Genomic DNA, 23,781 nt, shown 5'->3' with positions numbered 1-23,781 from the left:
AAAGAGCAAAAACTCAGACATCAGCCCCCTGTTTATCTGCCTGGGCTCTCCTCTGCAGATTTAACGGGTCACAAAGCGAGCAGCAGCTTCTCCCTCCGGAGCAGACGTCGCATTTACGCTGTTTCTGAAGCAATTACTGGATCGATTAAAAAAAAAACAATTACAAAACGTTTGTACTCATAAACCTCCATATTCTCATAGAAATGCAATGTATGTCTTTCTGTAATTTTCACACTTAGCAAAGTCATCCGGCGGGCCGAGCCGGACCCCCTGGCGGGCCGGATCCGACCCGCGGGCCGTATGTTTGACACCCCTGCTCTAGAATAATGCTTAGTGTGGTTAAAGATGATGTGAAATTACTGTAGAAAGAGCGGGGGAAAAAACACTACTGAATTTTTCCAAAGGTAACTTCATAATGCTTTGAGCACCATAAACGATTTCATATTAGTGCTGGAGGTTAAATCTCAGAGACAATTTCTTTGTTGCTGTCTTTGTAGCCCAGTAACAAATTCAATCTCCAACTCGCCTGCTAAGTATTAAAAGCAGCGGATTTATGACTGAATGATGTCAGGTCTATATGGTTTATATCTGCGCTTGTTGGTTTAGTATCATGTTCACCATGAGTTGTTATTTTCAGGTCATTTGCCTCTTTTTATCTCCTCCGTAGGTCGAATGCGATGGTATCATAAGAAAAGTAAATAAAGTGAATTCAAAACACCTCCAGGAAGAGCAGGATTCAACTCTTTCCTTCAAGGAAATGGGGTGAAATTGGTCATCGAGCAAAAGCCTTGACATTGTGACCTCTGTGCTCTCCTCTTTTACTTATATTGTGGACATGGTAACACATCCTTCTGAACTATGTGGGGGTCCTGTACATGCACACACTCAAACACACACCATGGCCGTGCTAACCACTTTATCCACGCCCCCTTGTCCTTCCACTCTGCTGACCAAGTCCCCGAGTTCTCTCATGCTTTTCCGAACTCTGCCATAAAAGGAAGGCCGGGATTAGGAGGGATTATGCCATAGCATCCCTATAGGGATTTACCAGGCCTCAGAATGGGCGGGGGTGTCTAGGCAACAGTAGCTGTGACAGTAGTTATGGCGTTTGCTTGGGTGGTGGGCGAAAGAGGGGATGTTAAAAAGCTACGAACCGCCAGAAAAAGATGACAATTATACAGGAAATAGGAGATGCGTGCAACAAAAGTGAAAGGAAAAGACATCTAGTGCTATTTTGGGCTCTAGAGATACATTACTTTTCTTCGAGTCAGAGACTTTCCCAAACTTTTCTTTTCTTCCAAAGGAGAATGTGGGAAAATCTGTCTGAGGGATGTAAGTGTGTAGTTCCCAAGCTCCAATCCAGAACATGTGTTTGTTGCTCAACATCAGCATGTTTCACAATAATGAACTGGCCTGTGGTCAAACTAAACATATCCATGGAGCCCAATAGGATCAAGCAGCAACTGATAGCAGTGTATTTAGACATTAACACCAGTGTATGTGTGTCATTGTATAAGGATATGTGAGTAAGTGTGTGCAGACAGACAGAAGGATACATGGACAGAAAAAGAGAGCGGCGAAAAGCAAAGCAAATATTTTCTTTAGCAACAGTGAAAGTCGCTGGGGATGAACCGACAACTATGAGAAATCTCTCCCATTCAGAGTTTGTGCTCGGTTTGGTCTTGAAGTAAACGATGTAGTGTATTGTAGTGTATTAAGAGAGTCAATGGTGAAACCGTGTGGTTTAAACAGCCTCAGCAAACACAGGAGAATAAAAAAGGTACACGAGGACGTTGTTCTCACCGAAACAGGAGGTGTCAGGGGGTTTCTAGGGCTGCAAATCCCTCTGGAGCCCCATATGTTACTCTGTTAAATCTTTTAATGTGTGTGTATCTGTGTGTGTATACCGCTACATGTGCGTATGAGTACATGTGCGGGTGGATATGTTTTTGTGCCACTTTAGCAGACAAACAGATTAATGTCATTATTGTTTGTCAGCAGCCTCCTGCTGTTACAGCTAGAGCCAGTTACATCATCCCTGAGAGAAATAATCGGGCAGATAAACAATACATTTAAATGCAAATTCAGCAACTAAATATGAACTAAATGTAATTACGTGGGGTAAAGTGTTGCTTTCATGCTTTTTCAGCTCCAAATGAAACTGAAAAGCCCCTTGAACTGCACACAGAATACATTACAGAGTTACAAAGAAATCTCCATATGACTCTGTTTATATATGCTCATTAGATAATGCTGAATGGCTCGGATTATTTAATAAATGGTGTTATTGTGTTTCTGTCTGTGTGTGTTCTCCATGGGTGTTCTCGAGTGTTTTGCCCACACGTGCTGGAACAAAGAACGAGTGGCACTTCTCCACTCAGTCAAGTTCCCTCCATAATGACAGGAATAGTAATTGATTACACGGCACACTGAGCAGACAGAGCCAGAGGAGCACCGCACAGAGGCAGAGAGGCCCAGAGAGGAGCAGGTAGTGGAGTACAGAACAACACATGCCCCGTCACCCTCCTGAACCACACCTCAATCTGCCTCTCATCAACTTTTCATGTGAATCGCGCCGTCTCTGACACACAATGCCACAGTCAGAAAGAGAGACATGATGTGTAACATGGATTTTAAGCAATAAAAGTATCCAACTGCTCATTTTTAATTTAATTCAGACATCCCCATATTTTAAACTGAATTAAAAAAAATTTGTTATGTGACATGTAACATAAGACAGATTCAGATGTGGGAAGGAGAATTCATTAAACAAAAGTGTTAGGTCCTGTATGTGTGTGTGTGTGTGTGTGTGTGTGTGTGTGTGTGTGTGTGTGTGTGTGTGTGTGTGTGTGTGTGTGTGTGTGTGTGTGTGTGTGTGTGTGTGTGTATGTGGTTCTCATTTTTGGCCAGTAGATGGAGTCAGTGTACAGCATGACTGCGCTTTTGACCTAGAGAAAAAAGGACTCTGCTGTGACCCCCAAACACACCCACATACTCAACACAGCATGTATAGAAACATGGTCTTCATTAACTACCAGTTACACACTCCTGTACCTCTGGAGATAAGGTTTACAGGAAATGACAAGGTCTGTTGAGTTACACCTAATTAAAAGTCCTTGACCATCGAAGTGGTCAGCTAGCCGTCAGATAAGGACCAGGTAATGATCCCCTAAATAAGGCCAAACATTTAGATGCAGGCATGAGGCTGAAATAGCTACTAATGGCATCAAAGACTACTGCAGGCATCATTTGTTTTCCAAACATATCACTTCCCTATGATCACATTTCTGTTCCTATTTCACTTCCTCGTCCTGTGTTGGACTGACTGTAAGAGAAACCAGCTCGCTAATGTTTTTCTAGAAAACACTAAACACTTAAACCAGCAGACTCTACAACGCTTCAGGGGGCCTAGGAGTGTATGTTTGTCCTGCTCCACGACCAATGTTTTCATAATTCAGGCGTCTAGTGCAGTGAACCAACTTATCTCGCAGTGTAACCATGGAGACTGTGCGTTTACTAATGGGAGGTCGCTGAGCTCTTCCGTCCAGAAGCAAAAGCGTCAGCACCCGGCGGGCCAGAAAACAAGCCACACACTCACCCAATCGTTGACACGTGTGGACATGCCAGGCGAGCCTATTATCACCACTCCGACGACAACAATGGCAATCAATACGGTCTATCAACGATGTATGAGGTTCAGACACCTGCTGTATGCAGACTTTATGCTTGACTCAGGGTGGATCATTTCAGAATCTGACACAAAGAACTATTACTCTGTTTCGCAGTACAATATCTTTGCCTTTGGGTATTTCAAGACACTTCCAGTCTCCTATTTTCAAATACTTAACACATATACAAAGAAAAACAAGTGTTGATCTCAAGAAAAAAAGCTCTTGAGAAAGCAGAGAACTGACAAATACGATTGTGCTTTGTGGCATTAGTGCTTCTCTAGACACCGTAGTACTTGCTTGTCTTTATTATGAAAATGCGACTTTATTATATATGTCTTTCAACGGCATCTAACCTTTTGGGAAGAGGACGAATGTGCAGGCTGTGACAGAAATTAGATGAAAGGCAATATCGATGCAGCAGCGATTACCACTTACTCCAAGAAAATATTTAATCTGCTGCCCACTGTCATTTAAAGATTAACTGATTAACTGACAGCATAAACAACCATGAAACACGTGAAAAAAAAATTGGATTTATCAACATAAATGGACAGGACGGTCAAAGGTTGGGCAACAATATGAAGTGTGCCGAGGAGGGACTTATTTTCTGATGCTCTGCTAGAAGGTGACCTGCAGTATGGCAACACGGCAAGTGGCATTTTTAGTTTGCTCGGTAAAAAAGAGTGCAGGCAGCTTAAAACGGATTGATTAAAGAAACGAGACTTAACTGTATACTGTATACCAAATGGGCCATAAAACCAAAACAAAGAATAAAAGGAGCCTTAAAAAGGTCTGTCATGCTGCAGATTCAATTCAAAAACAATAACTCATGCAGAAGTTCTTCTAACCATTACTTCTGTTAGGGTATAACTCCGCAACCTACACGGGGCCACTCCCTAAAGTACACACACTATGAGGGGAATGACCTCCTCATGATCCCCCTTCTCACTGTTTCCTGGTGAGAATGACGTGTGCGTGAGTGAGAGTGTGGGGGGATACTGGGAGGGTTCTGGTTCCAGATGTAAGTGAAACTCATCAGACAAGCAGAGGCCCCGTCTAGAAAAGCAAAGGAAACCGAGAACTGACATATGGGCTCATGACTCGCGGTGTGTGTGTGTGAGTATAAAGGGTCAACGTTCGGCCAGATCCCGGTATAGTCACGGTAAACTTGCCTTTGAATGTGAGAATGAGTCATGCTTTGTACATATTGGTAAAGTGAGTCACAGTGCGGCTGGTACCGAGTCAAATGCTGCTCATCTATAAATGTTTATTGTCAAATTTGTATATTTTATAACAGCGTTTACATCTCCATTTCAGTTCCCTTTATCAGAACAAAGAGATGAGCGATAAATAACTAAAACAAAGAACGCATGTGCTTGTGATGCATAATGTAGAAGCGGAAATCCCATGAATTAAATATGCTGGGATGAGATATGGCAATGTACTGTGACCTCTGTATGACGGAGGTCATGTCTGTATGCATAATGTCTAAGGATATGAAATAAATAATGAGATAAGGGAGAGAAATTCAGCATGGGGGTACTCGGGGAGGAGGCAACAGCAGCACTGTTCTGCCCTCTAGTGGTAAAGACATATTAGGTGTGTAGTTGAAGCTGCAGCCGATAAATTCACTGTCAACCAGATAGCTGTGAGGGTAGTACTTACAGCACAATACAGCGCCACACCCCACACACTTAAAATAACAATACTGTTGATTCAACTAAAGTTGAAATTATAACTTGATTCATTTGTCAACAGAAAATGTTGATATTAATTTGGGGATTTTGAAAACGTTAAACTGCCAAATATTTTCTAGTTCCGGTATCTCTAATGTGTGGATTTGTTGTTTGTTTTAAAATCACGCTGAACAGAGTATCTTTTGTTTTGGTTGTGGGAAAAAACTAAAAAAAGTGGTGATCGAGGCATTGGGAATTTGTGAGCGGCATTTTTGACATTTTAAAGACTAAGAAATGAGTTATATATGATAAAATTCTACAGATTAATCAGCTATAAAATTAATTATTAGTTACAGCCCTAGAATCAAAACATTTCGAACTAAACTAAAATCTAGATTAAACATGTTAGTTATATTCCATGTGTCTACACTATTTCAGCCCAGGTAGTGAAGCTTTAAAGATTATGAACACATCATGATTTAACACGTGTTACATTGTCTTAATTAATTAATTCAGTGTTTAACCTTGTGCAAAAAGAGCAGATTAAAACGACTGTGTTTTCCTTTTGTCTGTGTCTGTCTACAAGCTTGTGAGTCTGTTTTGCCGTTCTCTCTGTCATCTCTCTTTCTTAATCTTTTTCCTTTAGTCTGCCAAAAACTCTCGCCTTCTCGCACAAAGTCTTATATAAACCTGTACAGCCACTAATTGGAGGCCATGACCAGATACACAATAACTCAACAGGGACTTGCACTGTGTTGCAATTGATTTCCTGGTGACTGGGGGTGCATTTTTGTGGTTACCATGGAAATGTCAAGCTGTGGCCAGCACAGGGCTTTTTTAAGTTTGGTTGGATGAGCTCTGCAGCTCACATGCACACTGCCAGAGTCATAGTTTACAATGAGATAATGTGTTTTTGTTCACTGTGCTTGGGGTTGTGAAGTGAAACTTGATGCTGTGACTCCAACTAAGTTAAAATTGTTGTGACACATCTCTTCATATTGGGGCAAGTTCTCCAAAACTAGCCCAGAAAGTCCAGAGAATGCAACTTCATCATTCATTAGTAGTCCCTAGAAACTTTAATTCTTTGTTTGGTTTGTTTACTGATGCGAATCTTGTAATTCTTCAGGACTGGTTATCATGTCACAAGGTAATGTTAAATAACATTGGAAACACAAACAGCAGCTCGCTCTTATGACGTGTTACTCTTATTCAACTGCCACAGAAAAACAAATTATGTTCACAAAGGCACAATTCACAATCTCTTCAGGTCATTATATTATTGTCACCAACAACACAGACAGAAATTCAAACATGTTCACATTAACATGACTGGGATTATTTCACTCTAGTCCATTATTTAGCAGATAACAAATAGAGGTTACAGACATCATCCTATAAACTGCTCAGTCTTCGCAAACACAGACACCGAGACACCAACCAGATGAACATAGTTCCAAAACGTAGACCACCTGGGTTACAATCACGACACAACACAAACATCGTGATGACGTTTTCTGAAGTTGAAATAGTTTGTGTTTTGTTTCCTGATGTGATTTCTACATTAAATCTTTTGAGCCAACCAATCCATGGCTACTTTAGAAATAAAGTCATTCCGACCTTGACAGCTCTGACTGATCTCTCATTGGCTGGACAGATTGAGTTTCCAGTTTTCCAAAGACATCTGCTAGCTCTGCCAGCAGGGTCTGGTGAGCCAACGTTGCGAGGGGTCCTCCACATGGAAGGCTGCTGGCAAAGCCAGCAGGCTCACAGTTTAACGCCAGGATGATCTCTGCGAGGGGGCTCGAGAATGGCGACATCATTCCCGAACTGTGCTAGAGGGCTACTTTCTGACTATAGCAGAGCCAGATGCACGAGGAAAGCTACAGTTGACAGTGTTGAGGCAGACATCTAGCCTTTGCTGTGTGAATAAACTCCAAACTACAGGCCTGACTGCAGCTGCGGGGTTATAACTGTTGGCAGGTGCCCGGATTCCCCTCACAAGCAATGTTAAGACCATCAATGATACACAAGTATCTCGTTTTCTACACCCCGGTCAGGTTAATGAAGCAGAGCTAAATACGTGCTTTTCAAATAAAAGAAAATAAACAACTCACCCATTACCGAGATCATCAATATCGTCATCATCTTCATCGTCGTCATTTGGGCTCTTCCCGCCGAGGTCGCTGTCGCTGAGGTAATCTACCTTCAGGAGAGAAGAATCTGAGGCGTCCAGCGCTTCGATGAGGTGGATTCGAGAGGCGTGGCTGATCCGGAGGGGAACCTCTGACTGGGCATTTCCTGTGGACGGAGCATCACCAGCCTGCAGACGGGGGCTAGCCTGACCCTGGCGCCAGGACAGTGGTGAGGAGCGATTTGACAGACTGGAGATTGAGAAGGCAGCTGCTTCATCGCTGTCGTAACACATGGTCCCCTCCACACAACTACGTAATGAAAACAAACACTGTTTTTAAATGGTAAAAATAATAAAAATTAAAAAGAATGTGAACATCACTGAAAAAGCTGAGAAGTTTGGATACAATGTTAACAGACAGTAAGTTAAAGTCTGTCTTTCAGTTCTTCTTCTTTTTTTTTTGAAAAGCTTCCACCATCCAATCATCTCTCCTCCTTTCCCAACATATAACCTCTTCTCTCATTGTAAAAAGCCTTAAACTGGTTTTCAAAGGGCTCAGGGATTAGTTGGGATGTGTATGTGTGTGCCTTTGTATATTTGTACACATGCAAGTAATATGTGTGTACGCTTCGTTTTAATGTTATTTTTCCGTCAGCAAACATGCCTTTATGTTCCTCTGCGCTCCACGTTAATTTTAAAACTGTGTAGCACTGTCACTTCATGCCGTTCACATTTGTGAGCTTACAAATATGAGCACCACAATCACATGTATTCCCTGTGCCAAAGCAGCGCAGCACATCACTACTCAGAGCCCGATGATGAGAATTAGCATATTAAAAGTTACTCGCTCGCAAACTGACAGCACATGCATTTGCCTGCTACATAAAAATGTGTCTTGTCTGCAGAATACGGAGTCATCTTTACAAAAACAGCCAATAAAGACAGTTTTGAATGAAGCGAGAAACTTCTAGCGTAAAATAGGCAGAAAGGAAGTAGAGGGAGGCTGACAGAAAAGATGCTACCACCTTGTTAAAAGGGATTTTCACAGGCTTTCTGCCTGTTATGTATGTACAGTGTACATACAAAATGTAAATGTGTAAATACAAATATGTGCAGACAGAACAACTTGCTAGCTCATCAATCCATTTGTTAAATTCATGCAAATCTCACCCTTTTAAACACGTTATTTTCACAGGATATATGACATCTTGTTTGCACATTAAACTTCCACAGACAGGCTGTAGGCCTTCAAGCAAAATATGTCTTCAGGGATAGCAGGGAGTGATTCAAGGTTATTACAGTAAGATAAAAGTATGAATGGCAAAGGAAACGTATTCCAGCAGGGAACCATCTGCTGATTTGCTCTTCGTGTAGGGCGCTCCCACTGAGGGACACAGATAGGATAAATAGCAGGAGACGCAGGGACAGGCAGACGGAAGGGAAAGCGCTCAAGGACAAAATCTAAAGACACGCCGAACACGACCAGAGCCAGACCAGGAAGCAGAGGAAGGAAGAGGACACACGCACAAGCTCACGTACAATTAATCAGAGCACCACCGCATGTCTTGTTGTGCGTATGAATGCGAGTCGTGACTGTGCATTGGCAGGGTCGGCTTTGAAGTCAGCTTTGAGCTAATCCGGCTTCAGTTCCGTATTAACCAATGCAAACGAAGCGCCGAGCAGGCAAAAAAATAACAAACTAACACTGCACGTCTATCAGGAATTCTGATATTGATCTGAGAGCCGGCAGTTATCCACCACACTGTTAGCAGTGTCAACAAGAATCTGCCCATTTTAACTGACACTCTTTTTTTCCACCAGCTACTCCTGGCTGGTGTTTTTTGTATTTCCAAGGTTTTCTTTTTGTTCTTTATCAATGCAGCCTTGTTTGTGTGTGTGTGTGTGTGTGTGTGTGTGTGTGTGTGTGTGTGTGTGTGTGTGTGTGTGTGTGTGTGTGTGTGTGTGTGTGTGTGTGTGTGTGTGTGTGTTTCTGACCTGTGGCTGAGCTGCACCCCTCTGAGGCTTGTCATGGTTTCCTCCAGATTCTGTCGAAGGTCCAGCACATTTTGCACGGTCCTTTTCCTCTGAGACTCTGGGTCTGCAAGGGTGCAAACATACGCACACACACACACACACACACACACACACACACACACACACACACACACACACACACACACACACACACACACACACACACACACACACACACACACACACACACACACAGACATAGAAATGGTTATTTTTTTGTAATAAAATGAAATAAGATCAAACAAATAAATAAAATTAAAAAATATAAAATATTCAAAGATTTTCATATAAAATCTGTGTACAATTGAACAGTGGCTTCATGATAATAAATACATACCAAATATAAATTATGAAATAATGTTCATTTGAGTCTCCTCAGCTAAAACCAACTACATTGAATGGTAATAACATAATATTCAATCCCTGTACCTGGTGGCAAAATCTAGGATTAGACCTCATCATCACAACAAAGCCTGAAAAATAAAACTACATCAGGGGAACAAAATAATGAAAATAGAAAAGCCAGTGCAGTGGCAGTATGAAGGACAGTTGTTTTTCCAGATTGCAGTGGAGCAAAATAAATTAAATATGATGCAGACAGACAAAACAACAGGAGGAGACCTCTCAGCCCATACAGGTCTCACACTCAAATACAATTCATTCAGTGCATAGCAACACCACCTGTCTGTCTGCTTTATCTGCCGACATAGATGGATCCCAATTTTCTTCCTCTCCAACCACCCGCAGTCACTCTGCCCTGGTGCCCTTTTGCCCCGTGCTTACTCAGTGGCAGAATAAGCCAAAAGCCTTTCTCTCTTAAACCCAGCAGGGGACACATTGGCATTTGTTTCACCCCTTCCTAATATGCTGTAATCTGCTCAGATTGGGCCACGTCGATACATGCTGAGCCATCCAGCCGCACTACTGTTACATATGAGTGTGTGTGCATGTGTGTGTGTGCGTGTGTGTGTATGTGTGTGTGAGTGTCTAAACTGCTGCCACAGGGGGTTGGATGATTGGATGCTATCAAAGACAATAAGATTTCCTAAATCGTCTCAAAAAACTTGAGTTTACGCAACACTTGTCTGAAACCCTGGATATGCAGACATTCAGTATTTACACTTTGGAAAATTGGGCGTCAATTGACAGTTTTATTTCAAAATGTTTCAAACTGATCCTAATTTTGTTGTTACTATCAAACAATTTTCAAGTCTATTAGGTAATACTTAGATAGGCTTTATAGCTATAACATTTTGAGAAACAAAAAAATCCACAAACATATATAAACACATTTTTATTCAGGACACCTAAATTGCATTATATGACTTTCAACCATTCACTCCTCCAACTCTCTGCTGTGGATTTATGTGTGATGAAGGGATGGTAATAAAAGTGTTATGTTGGTAAGATATGGGACAGATTGTTCACCTCTGAGGTTCAGTTCAATAGGCCATTAGAGCTGGCCAGCTGACTCCCACATAAACCCAGCAAAAGGTTTACAATAACTGAGGGGCAGGGGCAGATTAAAATATAAATGGAGAGCTTTTACGACCACGGCCATGTTATAAAGTTGCTGTCTTCAAACAAAGATACGATATCTGGGAAATGCATTTCTATTCTTATATTCTCACCAGATCTTTTATAATGCATGGCTCAGTTGCTGATTTTCAACAGGATTTCTTTTGCCATATGTCAAAAAATTTGCATTAAAAATAGTCACAATACTTTGCAGTAAAAAAGGGTCGAGCTGTTGAAACTTACCACACACTCACACAAAAAGACAGACTATTCACAACCCACACTCCTATGAATAAGTCCAGCTGGCAAGTGAGGAGGTGAAGAGGGGGGAGTTCTAATGGGCGAGGAGGGCAAATCATGAACTGTCAGAGGTGTCAATCTCAACAACAGCTGCAGACTAAACACTGTTTTCACAAACACACTGTATGTGCATGGTGGGCGTGCACACACAGGCCCACTGAGAAACACTCACACCAGACCAGATTTATTGAGCTGGATTGATTTTTCCTAAAGAGAATGGCCACATAGACAATTTATTAGGCAGCCCTGGGGACAGGCAGCTCAATGGTGAGATGATGAAGTCATTGTGATGCATCCGCTGCAGCTCACACACTTAAATACACTGACACACTGCGAATATTTGATAACAAAAAAAAAAAAAAAATGACAAAAATAGAACTTCTTTGTTCTGTGGGAGATGCTTGTAATAAAGGTGCTAGTGCACATTGTGGAAATTCAAGCTCTGAAAAGCCACTTTTCAGCCATAAAATGTTCAAATTTGGTAATGTGGTCATACAAAGGTTTATAAAGAACAAAGAACACCTAATACAGGAAACACAATGTCTGACACACACTTGGGCACGCGCACACATGCAGGCTTTAATTGGCTGATTTTAATTACCCTAAACGGGAGCTTTGTTTAACATTGGCGTCAAATTGATTAGATACGGTCTGTGTCACTGTGTGTGTGTGTGCATACGTGTGTGTGTGTGTGTGTGTGTGTGTGTATGTGCATGTCTCTAAAAGACTTCCTGTCTCGCCTTTGCCCTGGCCCCGGTGGTCCCAGCTGGCATGGTGGGGGGTGGAGGGGAGAGGGGGGTTGCAGTGGAGGCGGTGGTGAGGGAATTAGGGATGCAAATATCCCTGTCAGTCCTGGCAGCTCCCCAGGGGTGCAGATGAATTACACTGATCTGGTTTAAACTGAGTGTGTGCGCGCGTGTGTGTGTGTGTGTGTGTGTGTGTGTGTGTGTGTGTGTGTGTGTGTGTGTGTGTGTGTGTGTGTGTGTGTGTGTGTGTGTGTGTGTGTGTGTGTGTGTGTGTGTGTGTGTGTGTGTGTGTGTAGAACTGTTAGTGTGTATGTGGGTATCTGTTGGGATACCTGCCTCTTTTAGATACACTCATGAGCACACTCCAGCTCTGAAGAGGCTGTGAAACCAGCTGAGGCACCTACTCGGACCCTTGAAATAAGAGTCAGCAAGTTAGAGTGAGAGTGTTGTTGTAAGTGCATGTACAGTATGTAATGCAAGTGGCACGGCAATCTCTGCACCCTAATAGGAGCCTAGTCTCAGTCAAAACAGATTAAAAAAAATTTTTTTTTTAAAACAGACAGACAGACACACTTCAAAGAGGCCAAAGAAAAGTTATATGTATGGTAACAACAAGAGTACAGATGGCAATACAACATATTACGTTTTTGTCCCTTGTTGAGTGTGGTCACGTCACAAGCCCATAAAAAAGAATTGCTGGCCTTTGAATTGGCAGCAATGTTAAGAAGCTTGTTGGTCGCAATCCTAAAAACAACAAAGCAAGACTGCAGTCTGGACTTTAAATGGGTTTTGTTGGGGACTATTTTCAGCCGCGGACTAATAGTCATTATGTCTATATTTTTAGCGGCAGCGCAGTATATGTAGGACTGACTCAAAATGAAATACGGTCTCTTTGTTCCAAATGAAGGACACTGACACTCTGTGCAACAGTGTGACTCATGTTTATGTTTTTTAAAGTTTTATGACAACAATGAAGAACAGCAGTAGGCTGAGTTATAAATACAGGGAACGCCTATTGTTGGAATAAATGCATTTCTGGTTTTTGGTCTTCTAACGACACTTTTTGACGGTAAGAAAGATCAAGAATATTACTGCCTTTATCCTATGAAACAAAAGGAAGTGGTAAGAATGCTGCATGATGTGGATATCTGATGGCTGAGAGAAAGAAACTGCTGTCCACTTGGTTTCCTCTCATGGTTCACTTGACGCTTCGCTCCATTAGAAACAAACAAACTCCCCAAAGATACACTAATGGCTCTGTCCTTGCAGGAGTAGTCTGCCATTTTGTGGGTATGTGTGTGTGGATTTATGTTTGCGCGGTTAACATCACGTCTTCCTTTGACAGTGCGGTTCTGTGTAGTGACTGTGAGTGTACGTTTATGCACCGTGTGTGTGTGTGTGTGTGTGTGTGTGTGTGTGTGTGTGTGTGTGTGTGTGTGTGTGTGTGTGTGTGTGTGTGTGTGTGTGTGTGTGTGCGTGTGTGTGTGCGCGCGCGTGTGTGCGTGCGTAAGTCTTCACTAGTGAGGGATTCAGTTTTGTGGAATATGAAGGAAGGTTTGAGTAATGGCCCCCGTTTCTATTCTTTCCTTCCTTCCCTCCGGAGTTCATCTGTCCCTGTCCCGTCCACGTGTGTGCACATATGTTAGTGTCACCATAAACGTCCTCGGGCTACAGTACCCTCATCACATGATAGATGGGTGGGGTTGAGCATCACTAGTACTACAGCATGAAATATCTGTACCTCCAGCAATGTGTGTACGTCTTTAAAGGAGTCTAACACAATCATTACAGCATTCCTGACAAGTGACATACGAGAATCACACAAACAGGATGCTAGTAAAACCTTTGTGTTATGGTTATGGTTTAAACATGAAAAGAAAGGACAAAGGTAGAGCATAGCCTAGATATGCACATGTAATAATAACTTGATAGGTTACTGCAATGGTTGATTATTTTGTTTGATGGGATCATTTTGTTGAATACTGTTATTTCCTGTATTCTCTCTTTTCCTCTGCTCTGACTCCACGCAGCCGAGCATCACAGCTGACCTTAAGACAGTTTGCAAAACAGGAAGCATTACAACACACAGCCGTTCCTGCACATCTGGACAGGGCGGACAAACACACTAAAGCACCTAAATGTCCGTCCACACACTTGCTCACACAGACATACAAGCACACACAGACACACGTGCACTGAGGTTCATCTGCTTCACCGGGATGTCGCAACAGGATATTAGAGCCCTTGAAGATTACATCTGATATGTGGCATGAATGGTTGATGAGCAAGTTTGGGCACAATATTGCAAATCTAAGCAGTCAAATGCAATAAATAATGCAGCAGTCTTCCCATGACAGAACGATTAGTGTGTCAGTGCACATGTGTGAGAAGATATTGAGGGATAGTCAGTGGTAGTTTGAGCAACCGACTGTGAAATCCATTTAAAATTGGAAATCCTTATGCGAAGTAGATTCCATAAGAGAGACAGAGAGGATGGCCAACACACGACAGGCTCAGAAACACAGTCCAACAAGTGTCCATATCCACGTCCACTCCCATATAATATTTTCATCGATGTGCAACAACTGGTACATCGTTAAAACTTTTAAACTTTAGTTTCCTACCCTTTCAGCCCAGATCTTTGCACTGCCAAAACCTGTCTCTCTAATTGTTGACCCAAACACGAACATTACACATAAACACACTTGGCATATCTCCTTAACCACAGCCCTATCTGCTTAAAAGTCACTGCGCTATCCGCTTAGAGGGGAAGATGAAGAAGCTTTCAGTGACTTGAGCGAAATTTACTTTCTCAGAAAATAAGGTCAGGACCTCACGGAGGTAACACTGAAAGAGCGTCTCACCTCTAGCCTTCCCGATTAGACTACGGAACACAAAGGGGGATGGGCATGTTTATATTCCTCTGTGCCGAGCTGCACTGGATGAAATTAAACGTGTCTGAGGTGCTTTGTGAGTGAAGAGATGAAGGGAGGCACAATCCAAAACACACATGCACACACATAACACATGGTATGCAGATGAGCAGGAGGAGAATCACAATCAACCGGTTTAATGGGCGGGTGTGTGTGTGTGTGTGTGTGTGTGTGTGTGTGTGTGTGTGTGTGTGTGTGTGTGTGTGTGTGTGTGTGTGTGTGTGTGTGTGTGTGTGTGTGTGTGTGTGTGTGTGTGTGTGTGTGTGTGTGTGTGTGTGTGTGTGTGTGTGTGTGTGTGGGTGTGTGTGTCATCTCAAAATATCAAATATCTAGAACTGTCAGCAGCATCTTGTGTGCTTCCTGCGTACACTCGGAAACTTTCAGCTTGAATCTAAATCAGAACAAATCTAAATACAGATGGTGTCACACACATTCAAGCACAGCCACTTACTTACACACAGACTGAATAAACCCAGCAATGAGCCAAGGCAGACCAGAATGTGTGGCAATGTTTGGGTGTATTTTTGTTTAAGAGTGTTGTTTCCTGCGGAACTGTATTTTACAATGTGCTTCAGCACAGCTGCAGCTCTACTCTCACATGTCAAACAGACAGTCTGCACTCTGTGTGCAGAGCCTGCACTGTTAATGAGGTGATGGGTGAAAGAGGCAAACTGATAACAGCAAGTACGTTAGAATTTCCACTGGATAGGTGTGAAACACTTGTCTTTTGGAAATCTGACTCTATAGATAGTATTTTATAGCCTGGTATTACCAGACTCAAATTCACTGCATGACTATATGGTTCTGGACACGCTCCATTGAGGATTTTCTTTTCAGTTATTGAATCGTATTGGACGTCAACCTCAGGTTAACTTTACAACTATTGGCGCAGCCTTTAACCAGTTGGCATTAACTGCCAACTGTCATCACAGTTTAGCATCCACCACTGGTCGCTGATTGGCCCGCCGTTCAGAGTGGTGGAGCCAAGTTAAGTATTTAATGCGATGTGTGCTGTATGTAACTTTGGATGACATTAGGGCTGAATTTAACAATAGTTTTTTTTTATTTAATTGATTAATCTGTTAATAGATTCCTTGATTTACAGATTGGTCAATAGAATTCTGGAAAAGCCAAAGATGGAGACTGATCAGCTGACTATTTGTTGCAATGTTAGCCGACATGAGTATGTGTAATTTATATTGCAATATGTGTTGATAATTTGCATCAAGATATTGTATATTGTTTTTGGAAGTTGCATAGGGAAACAGTAACCTCATATCTAGTGAATCCAAAACCAAACCCACTGTTCCTCAACTCTTAACTGCATGCTTATTCACAGAACATCTGGGTCTGCAAGCATTTTCTTCACTCTCCCACCCAATTTTCTTTTGTAGTTACAGCACAGCCGCTGGTTCGTGCTCAGACTTTACAAAATTCTGTTTTCAATTCAAGCCTTTCAACTTCCTTGTGTTGTTTTTGGGATGTGTAAGAGTGCAAGTGAAATACAAATTCTGATATGCTGTATCTCAGCATTATTGAATGATAAAAATTCCAATGCCAAACAAAGACTACTGATTTGTGATTAAAAACTTCAATACATATATATTTGAATAAATCCATACAAGGTGTGCCAAAGAAATGTCTCAGTTTGCTCTTCGTTGTTTGGTTCAGCTTCAGCCTATGCTTCTGATACTAAATGAACATTGTTCCTTATGTAAGTTAATCACAACACTGTCATGAGACCCAGATATATGTGTGAGCATGTGACTGATACTGCTTCCTTAAAGCCGCTCTGACATGCAGATATCAGCATCAATAACAATGGGACCTTTTGTCAGAGACCTTTCATAACAGGGGAACACAAAATGAACAGAAACAGACGAGGACAAAGTATTCCTCATCACAAGGTGGCCTGCGTAACTCTCCCTCTGTCTTCATCTCCCTCTTTCTCTCAAATGCACTCAGATATGAAAGTATATATTACATATCACCAAGTACAGAAAACATAATGACAGACTTAAAGACCCTTAAATCTAATGTTATATACATATACAGGATTTATTTTTAGTGGGAGGCATCATATTATTTCTTCATGTAATCTAAGCAAAACACTCCCTTGAATGTTTTACCCTGCAGCAATTTAAGGGGAACACATGAGACAGTCATTGTAAGTTAAGGGTGAGGGTAAGTACTCCAATTTCATCAGGGAGCACTTATATATTTCAAACATCATTACAAATATAACAAATACGGCCCTGCCACTGTCAACAGAATAGCTTAGAAATGATATAACCGAGACAGTATAATAACTTTGTTGTTTTTAAGTGATTGGGAGTGTGTATCTGGGTTGTTGTGTAAGAGCTGATGAGACAAAAACATAGAGTACTAATATGATTTAGGAGGAGGAAGACAGGAAGCAGACAGCACTAATGCAATGGATGCTGCATTAAGTCCTTAGAGACTGACCACAAAGCAATTTTGAACACACGCAAACACACAAAACACACAGCAAAGGGAGAAAAAAAATGCAAAATCATACATTCATCATACATTTGTGCAAACAGTTTTTTTTTTTATCTATGAACACTCCTGGTGACAAAATCCCTGTCACGCTAAAAAGATGTCCTCTGTCCTCCTCCTGAAACACTTGTACCAGAAATATCCTCTCTGCTGTCTGTGTGGTGACAGAACACTGCTACCCGTCAAGTCACATCAGAGTTATAAGAGAGGAAGAGGAACAGAGAGAGAGTGAGAGAGGGAGAGATTTGGAGGGATGCTTTATTCCTCACTTTCCTTGGGCATTTGTGTTTACTTGGCTTGTTACCGCCTCCTCGACGGGAGGATGTATGCCCTGAATCCTTCAGTTAGCAAAGCCCGGGGTGGAACCAGCCACTCTGACCGCACCCGCATCGCATTAGAGACTCAGCACTGCGGTCACAATGGCGGAACTGATAATGAAAAAATACCCGGTCACGGCCAAAAAGGATGAATACAGGAGAGCTATGGACAGGAGAGTGTATCAGTGACTGAGCGTGGCACACGCTGAATGTGCTAGTGCGAGCTTTAGACTCTGAGCTGCAGTGCTTTGACGTTTTTTTCCTGCAGCGCTGTGAACTTCTCTTGAAAAGGCTCGTGTGTGTGTGTGTGTGTGTGTGTGTGTGTGTGTGTGTGTGTGTGTGTGTGTGTGTGTGTGTGTGTGTGTGTGTGTGTGTGTGTGTGTGTGTGTGTGTGTTGTCTGTGTGTCTTCTTTTTCAGGCTTTGTTGATCCCTCTGTCGGGTTTATTGTTCTACAGACAGCTGATGAGGATACAAGAGGAACCATCAACCACACAAATATGCCCACACGCACAAAAGACAATGTCAAACTGAAATAACAAGAACACTGGTAGGCAAGGCTACGTTAATGAGCAACCATGGGTCACTTAGTCGCATTCAGTTCTCTTCTGCTGAGTCTTCATGGTCACTCTCAGTACATGTGACAATCAGCTCGGCCAAAACCACACAACATCTCCAATCTTCTAACCTAAATCTATATTCTCCACCTGATCCTTCATAAAGTAAAATTCCCCCAAATCTCTACCCAGACAGATGTCTTGAGGGTTTTAATCTTTAATTCATTTTAGTCTTTATAGCTGGCCTTTTCCAGGGTGATAGATCTGTGATTAGTGGAATGGGGGTTGAATCTTCTCATTATCTTTATGCGAGGTTTAATCCGGATGCTTGGTCGGTGTCTTAGACTTGATTCCCTCTAAACTGTGCCTCCCCATGCTGGGAAAGGCCACTGCTTTAGGGAGCTTACCCTCTCACACACACACCTCATTATGGGTGCTGGATCGGACAGGGAGGTGTCATTAGTGGCAGACATCTGAGGTTCAGCGCTTCGGATTACTCCTGCAGCCTATGCTGTATATGCTTTATTAAAGTGCCATTCGAGTCGACTCATTTTATTGATAAGAGTTCATCATTATGCACTTCTGTGTCTGACCATGGTTCTTATGCCGCTAACAAGATATCGTATAATACGTGCTGCATTTGGGAGAATTACTTCTGAGACAAGAAGACCAGTGGACACACAAGTCAAGTAATTCTCTAAAATCCAATTAACGTAAAGCTCTTCATCACTCAGTGGTTAAACATGTATGTCCGATTACAGAAAAACAGATGATAAAGACACTAATCCTAAATCACCTCACAAGATAAACATATAGGCCTAAACTTGAAGTATCCAGGATTGTTGTTTTTTTTCTATTTCTTTTCGTCAGTGACTGTGTGTGTAGGAGGGGAGTTATCTCTTTTTAGTGCACAGCGGATGGTCTTGGGTCAATGGCATTCTTCATTATCTTTGTCTATTACTGTAGGCTAATCTCAAAAAGGACAGTGTCACAGTACATGCTGCTCGATGTCACACAAGAAGACATGTACATCTCGTGCAATGGCACATATTTTACTCCCTGTAACTAACAGCGGACATGCGGCTTCCATAGCAACGGGCTGTGGCCAGATTTAAGTTGATGTATCATGATATAATACTATACAGTACAGAGATACATCACTTTCGTATCTTGAGGAAGCAGAGCAGGAGAAGGTAGGACTGCATATGGGAAGAGGAGGAGCGCATCGCTGGGCATGATCCATTGAACATCCATAATCTATCTTGCTATGACAGAGCATGCGGAGCAGAAACCAATTAGCTGAGCGTCCTATCGGAAATGGGGAAGTAGATACGATAAAAGACGAGCCCGCAGCTGCAAGCTACAGGGCAAATTACAATTAACCTCTCCCTAACACACACATATTCATGCACACATCCACATGAATATACACACAACTATCCTACACACCTGAAGTGGTTTCCGCGATAAACCTCTGGCAGGTTGTGGCAGTGGTCACTTGGGATGCAAGATAGATATTTAGGTCATCGGCCATTACCATTATTTTACTCCAATGCCTCTCTCCTTCTCTGTTTCTCTCTCATTTATCTCACTCTATGAATGAAGTCGTGCCCTTTTACTCGTCTACCATAAATCTCAATTCTTACCAGGTTCCTCCCTCTACTCTCTCTGTTTTTTCCATCCTCATCTCCCTCCTTCCTACCTGCCTGCCTAGCGTAGGTGTGGCCAGCAACATCACAACAAGGAACAAGGTCACACACAGACCCCCCCCCCCCACACACACACACACACACACAACACACACACACAAACACACACACAGAGGACTACAGGGGCAAGGTCATCCATGCTGTGATTTGGGGCTTTGTAGCAGGATGCGAGCTGGTGAAAAGAGAGAGACAGAGGAAATGCAGAGAGTGGAGAAAGATAGAGAGGTTTGATAATGGGCAGCAAATGATTTCCTCGCATCAAGAGAGATATAACGACCTACTGCACTGTTCTCCTCATCTCACTCACCCTCTGATGCTATCTGCTTCTACTGAGAGAGAGGGATAGAAAGAGAATGAGCAACAGAGAAACACGGACTCTCACACTCTCTGTGTGTGTGTGTGTGTGTGTGTGTGTGTGTGTGTGTGTGTGTGTGTGTGTGTGTGTGTGTGTGTGTGTGTGTGTGTGTGTGTGTGTGTGTGTGTGTGTGTGTGTGTGTGTGTGTGTGTGTGTGTGTGTGTGTGTGTGAATAATGGATGATAGGTGCGGATTCAAACCCTGGTTTGACCTATTAGTCACAAATTCAGTCATCATTCTTACAATACACCCACAGTCACTAAAACTCCGGATATACAATGTGTGCCAGCACATTTGCTCCTCGTGCACGTGTAAATGTGTTTGAGTGAAGGGTATAACGCTACCTGCCGATGCCACCACCCACTCAGACTCCCCACTCTCCTCCCCACTCTCCTCCCACACGTTGCCCCCGGTAACAGGGGGGAGGAGGCGGGGGTGGGGTTGGGGTGGATAGTGACCATCTGTCAGTGGCCCGGAGATCAATGGAACAAGTGGGGAGTAGGGAGGGAAGGGGTGAGGAGGGGGTGAGGGAGTGGTGCGAGGCTAAATATGTGGCCCACTGTGACCAGAGCCAGGCTCAATATGCAGCCGTTTTATTTACCGACTGAAAACACACTCCCCACGAGTCCCACTCACACGGCCTTTATTAACGAGTGGGTGATTTCTAGTGTGAGCCAGCACACATGCAGAAACATGCAGTTTAGACTCCGAACTATTGAATACAGTGATGCAGCAGTTGCTAAAAAGCATATGCTTATTGGAATTGCTATGTATTCTTAATTTTGAATGAATATGCCCCCCCGCCAGCAGGGTTGTTGAGGTACAGACAGAAAGAGAGGGATGGATGTATAATAAGAGAAGATATTTATCTGATGGGTGAATTTGGCTCACTGTGGCAGTGGGTCAGATGAGACTAGGACAGAACAAGACAGCGCCAGCTAATGAATGAACAACAAAACAATGTCAGCCCTCTGGAAATGCTTACTTCAGCTGTTCTGTAGTGCTTGTACACAAACACATGCGTATTTATTAGCAAATACATGCAAATCTTTTCTACACGTATAAACTAAAAATGTGTGACTGTTACTGTGATGTAAACAGGGGATTTTTTTTTTTTTTTACGACCTCAACAACGAGGCTGTCATTGTTATGTCGCGAAAAGCACTTAAAGAAACACACTGACATCATGGTCTGCAGCAATAGAGACTGAACTGATTTAAAATTCACTGTTGATACTAGTGCTACAGCTGGAGAGAAACATTTGGGTGTGTGGAGTGGAGTGGAGAGGAGAGGAGAGGAGAGGAGAGGAGAGGAGAGGAGAGGAGAGGAGAGGAGAGGAGAGGAGAGGTGTTCAGGTGGCACAGTCACAGACTTGAGTGTTTGTTTATGTTATTCAGTGTCCACTGAACTGATAACTGAACATGTTGGCAGCCAATCCGGAAGACCAAACTCTGGATTGAAAAAGCAGACTCACCCAACATTTGGCTGAAGAGCAGCTGTTCCAAGTCTCCTAGTACCGTCACCACCAACTCTGGATCCACCTTCAGAAAGCCTTTTTCATCTTCTCCCTCTGTCCCCTTCCTGTCTTTCTTTTCTTCTGTTGACACAGATCCGGATCTCACCTTCTCCCCAGGTTTCTTGCCATTAGTTCCAGTATTGCCAGCTCCATTGGAGTTAGCTTTAGTTGGGTGGTCAGCGGGATCTGTGTCTGAACTCTGGCCCGCCTCAGAGGCCTTGCTGATGGGCTTAACCTCAGCATAAGGTCCCCGTGGTTTACCAGGGGCAGGAATTCGACTTGGCTTGCCAATGTTTGAAGTCACAGCTGGGGAGCAAAAAGACTTGGGTTTCCCCTGGAATAGAGACTGTTCTGACTTTGAAAGTGTCCGTGAGAGTGGTGGTTTCACACCACCTGCTTGCCCCGTTTTAGTCTGGCCCACTTTGTTTGTCCCTGTGCCAGGCCGGCTGGTATCATCATTCCAGCGGGGAGATTGGTACAGGTGAAGCTTCTTCTCAGCATCAGTGAGCACACACAAGTTGCTAAGTGATCGCTGCTTGCGGAGCCCAGACGGATTGGGGACCGGAATGGGGATAGATCCAGGGGTGGGCCGGTAGACCTTGAGCTCTGACCCAGAGGACCGCAACGGTCCCTGGGGCAGAGCTGAGGCTTTAGCCGGTGGCTTCCTAGAGGCCATGGCCTGGCCTGAAGTATCCTGGTAGGAGACAGCTGCAGACCTGAGGTCCAGCTCTCTGGGCTTAGCCGTCATGCTAATGTTAGCCACATTAGCCTCCAGCATCCCTCCTGCGGAGAGCGAAGCAACAGCATCAGTGACACACTCTGAAATACACACAAGCGGACTGAAAGAAATGGAGGGAGAAAGGGGAGGAAGAAAGGTGTAAAAACACAAAGACTGTCTGGTTAGCTCTCCCTCTCTTCTCCCCGAGTCAAGACTGAGCCAGACTCCCTGCAGTGAGAGACTGTGGGTTCCCCCCCTGAAAATGACAAGTGGGTTAGTAGAGTGACAGCCTTACTCACTGCTGATGATCCATGGATCTGCAGATCTGTGTCCAGTGCCTATATCCACTGCCTCACAGCGTGTCTGCAGCTCCCTACACCACAATAGCGCTACCAGAATAAAATACAGCCTTGACCAGCCTCTTTCTCCGTGTCCCCCTCTGCTTCTTTCTTGCTCTGTACTCCTTCCTATTCGCCAGGCAAGCAGCAGCCGACTGACAGGAGAAACAGTCGCAGCAGCAGCAGCAGCAGCAACATCCCCCTCCTCTTTCTCTCTTCCCTCTCCCTCACTCACTGGTTTGCTCACTCTACCCCCGCTGGCTCATTCACCCTCCCTCTCCTTCTTCCTGCTCTTTCCTTCCCTCCTTCGTTCTTGTTGTATGTCGCTCTCTCTGTCATCCCACTGGCTGATTCACTGACCGATCTTCTCTCTCGCGCGCCGCGCTCTCTCAGACCACAGATGCCGTGTTATGCTGCATACCCAGCGAGTGCAAGCAGAAGGGCTTGACGATAAATTACCAGCATCTTCTAACTCAGCTCTTCCCCGTTCCCGTGTTGCAATAACAGCCCTCGTTTTCATCACATCTTTTTTCAAGAGGGTTTCCCTGTAAATCGCTCTTCACGTTTCACTCTCCCCATCCACTTTCCGTCAGTTAATCCTTTTGTTCTTATTCTTTTCTCTCTGAAAAGAAGAAGGAAACAAACAAAGAAAAAAAAGAGGGAGAAAAGAAAGTATATTTACAGTATACTGAGCTCAGCTGTGTATGACTCAAATTGTCCTGGCTACCAAATAATGCAGCCAAA

General features: G+C 43.3%; 1 protein-coding gene across 1 annotated transcript in view; it reads right to left on the bottom strand.

Annotated features, from left to right (window-relative positions):
* Nucleotides 1-23,781, bottom strand: part of nav1a (neuron navigator 1a) — an 80,263-nt gene that overhangs the window by 41,008 nt on the left and 15,474 nt on the right. The window contains exons 4-6 of the mRNA XM_069687923.1: nt 21,940-22,764; nt 9,474-9,576; nt 7,462-7,788 (exon numbers count right to left, since the gene is read on the bottom strand). Of these exons, the coding sequence (XP_069544024.1) occupies nt 7,462-7,788; nt 9,474-9,576; nt 21,940-22,764 (1,255 nt within the window). The remainder of the gene's footprint in view (nt 1-7,461; nt 7,789-9,473; nt 9,577-21,939; nt 22,765-23,781) is intronic.

Source organism: Brachyistius frenatus, unplaced genomic scaffold, assembly GCF_029030835.1.
Source record: "Brachyistius frenatus isolate BFR_SWC_R1_liver_20210118 unplaced genomic scaffold, ASM2903083v1 Contig_6, whole genome shotgun sequence".
In the NCBI taxonomy this organism is placed as follows: Eukaryota; Metazoa; Chordata; class Actinopteri; family Embiotocidae; genus Brachyistius; species Brachyistius frenatus.
The sequence above is the reverse complement of the archived record's forward strand: the minus strand, read 5'-3'. Positions and strand labels throughout refer to the sequence as shown.